The sequence below is a fragment of the Limulus polyphemus genome, unplaced genomic scaffold (assembly GCF_000517525.1).
Source record: "Limulus polyphemus unplaced genomic scaffold, Limulus_polyphemus-2.1.2 Scaffold1278, whole genome shotgun sequence".
NCBI lineage: Eukaryota > Metazoa > Arthropoda > Merostomata > Xiphosura > Limulidae > Limulus > Limulus polyphemus.
Window position 1 is genome coordinate 197,730 of NW_013666888.1, and position 6,171 is coordinate 203,900.

At 30.1% G+C, this 6,171-nt stretch overlaps 2 protein-coding genes across 7 annotated transcripts in view; one reads left to right on the plus strand and one right to left on the minus strand.

The window, feature by feature from the left end:
• The window catches only part of LOC106462902 (SAFB-like transcription modulator), a 56,714-nt gene extending 53,819 nt beyond the window's left edge, over positions 1–2,895 (plus strand). Inside the window, exon 16 of the mRNA XM_013922868.2 lies at positions 2,482–2,895. Within this exon, the coding sequence (XP_013778322.1) occupies positions 2,482–2,545 (64 nt within the window). The 3' untranslated portion in view covers positions 2,546–2,895. The remainder of the gene's footprint in view (positions 1–2,481) is intronic.
• LOC106462903 overlaps positions 1–6,171 on the minus strand; it is a 67,059-nt gene that overhangs the window by 11,791 nt on the left and 49,097 nt on the right. For all 6 annotated transcript variants that reach the window (XR_002611370.1, XM_013922870.2, XM_013922869.2 and 3 more), the window contains exons 3-5: positions 2,501–2,676; positions 1,094–1,156; positions 334–508 (exon numbers count right to left, since the gene is read on the minus strand). Coding sequence is in view for 5 of the 6 variants with exons in the window: in XM_013922870.2 (XP_013778324.1) it covers positions 334–508; positions 1,094–1,156; positions 2,501–2,676 (414 nt within the window). In the remaining variant the exon portion in view is untranslated. The remainder of the gene's footprint in view (positions 1–333; positions 509–1,093; positions 1,157–2,500; positions 2,677–6,171) is intronic.

Here is a 6,171-nt window from a genome sequence, read left to right on the forward strand (position 1 = left end):
TGATGATGTGCCAGGATCTGGTATTGCTGTATTTGACAGTTATTGCACCTCACATAGCTAGTAAATATACACTGTATTCTCACCTGATGATGTGCCAGGATCTGGTATTGCTGTATTTGACAGGTATTGCTCCTCACATAGCTAGTAAATATACACTGTATTCTCACCTGATGACGTGCCAGGATCTGGTATTGCTGACACACAGGTATTGCTCCTCACATAGCCAGTAAACATACACTGTATTCTCACCTGATGACGTGCCAGGATCTGGTATTGCTGTATTTGACAGGTATTGCTCCTCACATAGCCAGTAAATATACACTATATTCTCACCTGATGATGTGCCAGGATCTGGTATTGCTGACACACAGGTACAAGTTTTAGCCATTGGAGTGTAAACACATTTATGAAGGGTCTGCAGTCTGTTCATGTGGACAACTGTTGTGGTCACTGTGATGACCACACACAAGAGAGCACAAATCAAGCAACACCCTCCTGCCAGTTTGATCTGTCAAATGACAAAATCTCTTTTATAACAAACTCCAGTTTATAATTCATTTCAGTATTTGGATTACTGACTAAAGCAATTTTAACCCATTGACTGCAGCTGCTCTAAACTCGTAGCATTTTGCAAGCCGTACACCGTATATACGGCACACTCGCATTCATCTGCTGGAGGCAGACTGTACCCTATACGGTAAATCAGCAGTCAATAGGTTAAACATCATACATGTTAAGTCACTTTCATGTGTTTATTGAAACTACACCATTTTGTTTTCAGTAAGCAGCACTAAAGAGCTCTCTTGTATAGTTTGATTTCTGTGTAATTTAATTTATTGATATGATTAAAAACGTGGGAAAAAAATTATTATAAAATGAACCCATAATCTAACTTAATTCTCCAGGAAAAGAAAAACAGATAAAAATAGTTGATATTAGATCTTTTAGAAACAATCTCGACTTTTGTTATTTTTTTCTCCAATATGCATCACAAAAGAAACCACCTGGTTACCCTCTTTATTTAAAAACTTAAGTACTCCTGTCTAGCCTACACTAACTTGCACATGTAGAAAGTATGAGGATGACTGCATACCAAATAAGCATATCGATTTCTTCTCTTGGCAAAACACATCACCATCAATCCTGTAATTATAAGCTGGAAAAGACAAAATGCTATAAATTATGACAACAAAAAGTGCAAGGATTATATACTAATCCATCAGTTTTTGTCAATTACTAAAGAGTTATGACATTGCAAAAGTTACAGTGAAACAATTTTTTTTAATGAAATTTTACTGCTGCCTTAGTAATTGGAATTTATATAAATTAAGAATGAAATAAATGATCCCCAAAGAGCAGTGCCATCTGTTTTTTGAAAGTAATGCATATAAATATTTATCATATTTAATGCTGAAAAGCATTCAATCTTTACTTAATAATGTAGCTTAAAACATCTGTTACGTGCATATATTATCTTTCATTTACCCTTGATATATATATATATATATATTAAAACAAACATATAATAAGTAATATATAATAATAATTATTTCCTATTTATTTTATCCAATTCATATTTCTGCATCCTAACAAAAACATTTATACATGACAATTACCTAACTAGTTTTATTAGTCTCTTTGGAAACAGTTCTTTAGTGGATCTTTTAATAAGGGAATGCCTACTAATTTCTTGAATAGTATATAAAATTCTTTATAAATGTTGTATTTTAACAAATGCCACACTGAATAATCTTAAATAATCTAGTATATATTCTGTTTCAAAGAAAGACGTTCACAGTATTGATAAACTACGAATTTTCTTGTAGATGTGTAATTGAATATGAATACTTTACCATAAATACATTCTCAAAACAATACCATAAGTATTTAAAATACTTATGGTTTTACAAAATAAAGATTACTAACAGTTACTTCTAAGATATTTTTGTGATGTGGGAAAAAATAAGAGAAAAATAGATACCAAACAAACAATTAAAGTAATGGTTTAAAAGTATTGTACTCCTGTGCAAGTTTTTTCTATTCCTATATTGCAAATTTTTATTTAAGCAAAATTCAAATATTATAAGATGGATGACACATTATACCTAACACAAGTGAGTCACAAATATTTTGTTTCATTTATATTTTTTCATGATCCATTTAGTCTTAATTAATGAGTGAATTGTTAGTATTGATAATTTGTGTAATTTATTAAACACAGACAGACAGATATGATAAATGCATTATGAAAATAATTAACAAATCTGGCATATGTAACTATGGAAGAGGAAGCAGACACTCGATTATAATCTACTATTTTAGTACACTATAAATTATTTATTATAGAAAGCCAAAAGAACTGTACATTAAAATTTGTCATGATGTACTGTCAAATGCTTTGTATGAGTTTGTTTTAAAACAAAAAGTTCTCAAACGTATATAGTGTATGAAAAATTGAGTTTTTCTAACTTTACTCCATAGATCTGCAAGAAACACTTACCACCACTGCAGGAACATAAGTTGGAACCGTTTCAAAGAACTGTAAAGATGAGGTGTAGGTCCGAAGGGTGAGATAGATTCCAATGAAGATAATCCCTAACAGCATCAAAAGTCCACCAGATATCAAACACAACAACACATATTTCCTTAACCATGTCTTCCACCAAGAAACCGAATCTTTAATAAAATTAAAAAAAAAAAGTTTTGTTAGCTGTAACTTTTGTTTAGTACTGAAGACATTTTTTGTAGCATAGAAATAACAACTAAATTGCCTAATTCCTTCTAAATAGAATTTTCTTAAGTGATGTGCATTAGATGGTAGAAAAATTTAATTATATATAGTCAAATGCTGTCCCTATTTAGAGTTTAACTCAACTGTCTGTTTATTAATAATAAGAACAAAAAGATGTACAAAAATGTTAAGACACACATCTATAACAAAAGCTTTTTAATTATTACTTGCAACGTTTCAGGCAGAAGCCCTTTCTTTGTCAGGCAGTATAAACTGTGTTGCATGGAAACATTTTTTCATTATTTTTCCATGTCTTGTAATATTTTCTACTGTGTATTAAGAAGAAGAAGAATATGGTAAAACTAACTTGAATTTACAGCTAACAAAAAATAAATTAATACAGAAAATATTGCTCGTTAGCTATACCAAACAAACAGACTTGTTGGCTGTTTGGTTCCTTTACTTTACTTTACAAAATGTATAAACCTGCAACATTTTGTCACCTACATTTAATTATTCTAAGATAACTGGCTTTAACAAACAGTGATTAATAAAAAATTATCACTTCCGTCATTGTCAATGTTAGTAGACTTCATAATCACCTAAGTGTAATTATTAATTTGTAACTTTTTTATATAAAGTTACTAATTAATAATTACACTTAGGTGATTGTGGGCCCGGCATGGCCAAGTGGTTAGGGTGCTCGACTCGCGAGTCTGACTCTTCGTCACACCAAACATGCTCACCCTTTCAGCCTTGGGGGCATTATAATAAGAGGGTCAATCCCACTATTCGTTAGTAAAAGAATAGCCCAAGAGTTGGCAGTGGGTGGTGATGACTAGCTGCCTTCCCTCTAGTCTTACACTGCTAAATTAGGGACGGCTAGTGCAGATAGCCCTCGTGTAGCTTTGCATGATATTGAAAACAAACTAGGTGATTGTGAAGTAGACTAACCCTGACAACAATTGATATCCAATAGACACAACCCTACTGTAAATACAATACTACTTCTGTTTAGTAAATAAATGTTGAAGTGTTCATGTTATAAATGAAAAGTGTATTTAATATTTCTTTTACAGTTCACAGACAAACGAAACAATAAATCATCCTTATATAATTAGTTTAAGGAACATTTTTGAGATTTAAAATTGTATGATGTTTTTGATAAAAGCAGCAAAGTTGTGTTCCAATGCATTATTAACTGTATTGTTGTTGACTGTTTTGATAAGTGAAGTTAAATATTCAATAAATTTTAATTGATAAATGTTCTCCCATTGTTTCGATTGTTCACTTGTACAATTTCTACAACATTGTGTTCTGCAGTTATAAAACATTGAACAATAATATTGTTTTTATTATGAAAAGTCTAAAACAAATCATCAGTGTTTATGTGTTGGGTGTAGATAAAGTTAAGACAACTATAATACATTTTGAAAGAGATACATAATTTCTTTGTGTGTTGTCCATAACATAAAATTTCAGGCTTAACTGAAAATTCAAAGTACTATGTGCAGGAAACAAAAAAAAAAATATATATATATATATAAAATGATAATAATTGGACAATTCAAATTTCATTTTCCCATGGATATTATATTTCATACAACAGATCGTTTTATTCTTTCTTTCAACTTTTACAGTTATTTAAAGTTATTTGCTCGTTACAGAACCAGTTTTGTGGTTTTCACTACTCTTCGGATCTTCTTATTTTCAAAATTTGCTGTGTTTTTATCATTTATTATGCAAGTAATCTATTTATATTTTAACAATTTCGATCACGGATTATACAATTTACAGTGATTCTAAATATTTTAAAGCAAAAAAATGAAGACAAGGTTTTATATTTAAATAGTATTGTTTTTAAAGGGTTAAAATCAAAACATATAGATTACTTCATTATGAAATATATACATCAAGTAGAGCATATACAATAATATTTTACAGTTTGAAGAAAAAACAAACAAAGACAACAGTAGGTTTCACAAAAACCTCTTTTATTTACGACCATGGTTTTGCCAGTAAAGACATCATGGAAACCAGTCTCGGGTCGAATAGACTCAAAGTATAACAGAAAGGTTAAACAAGGTTTCACCGCACTCTTCACGTACTGGAGGTTTCCCAACCTTCGGTGTAGAAGACATAATGAATTACGTTTTTAATGTCAGAATCAATACTGCCATCTCCTGGCAAATGTAACAATGAAACGTAGTAGTCTTAAAAATTATAACTTTCCCTCGTTGTAATGTATAGCAAAATGGTTTGCAAATGTTATTCTTAGATAAAAATAGCTTATTATATTGTCCTAAATGCTGAATAGTTTATCAAGATGAAGTAAGGCAGGTATTTATAATACCAATAGGAATAAGCACCATTAGCTATTGAAGAAATAATATTATTATATTTCTAAGTTTTAAAATATAATTTTAGTTCATATTTGCACTGCACCAATTGTGTAATATACTCAAGTTTAACATAACTGTTCTACATGTGTTTTTTTACTTCACCAAATTTTAATATAAATGTAATATTATACAGACCAGCTTCAAAACTATGTCAGGAATAGAAAATTTATATATTAGTGATCCACTTCATTTATCTACCGATTCAGAAAAACTCAAAAATTTCAAGTACACTAGAAATAAAATATTAAAGAAGTATGAACATGCTCTAAGCCATATTCCTCTCTCTATACATTAAATACCTGGGTTGTTGTGTTAGAAAAAAAAATGATATTGGCATGGTGGCCATAATTTCTCCCATAATGCTTCAATCAGATAGCTATTTCCATATCAATCTTACAAGAAACCCGTAAAAAGGTTTAGAAACCCTCTTAGAGTTTACCAGGAGATGTGGAAGTAAAAAAGATGAATAGTTAAAAATGTTTTAGGCCCATGCAAGATTTACCATATTGTTTTGATGCCAGGAAACTCCACCACCCAATACAAGATAATAGTAAATTCTTAGGGATGTATACCAGGGAGAATCCCATCAATACTAAGCAGGCATATGTTGGAAGCCTTCTATGCATAAAGCAGAAAGACCATATACCGTATTTTTGGTAAAAAGACACACTTTTTTTACCCCAAAATTTGATGTCAAAATCTGCTTGCGTCCTATACACGATGGTATGAATAATATATATATATATGATATACACTAGCCATGTGTAAATATATTTAAATAGGCATGCATAGTTTAGTTCAATTTATTTTTTATTATTTAGGGAGCATTATAAATAGTTATGTTTTTAAAAGAAAAAACTACTATTGTTATAAATAACACATTCAATTACAGTGAAAGCAATGAAGATTTTGTAGGTTTTGAACCAAATTAAATAACATGAAACCTTTTTTTTTATTTACGGTATTTTCTTAGTTTCATGTTTTAAGCTCTTTTGTGTTTAAAACAATATATACTAATTTTTAAAGTATCAAATTGAG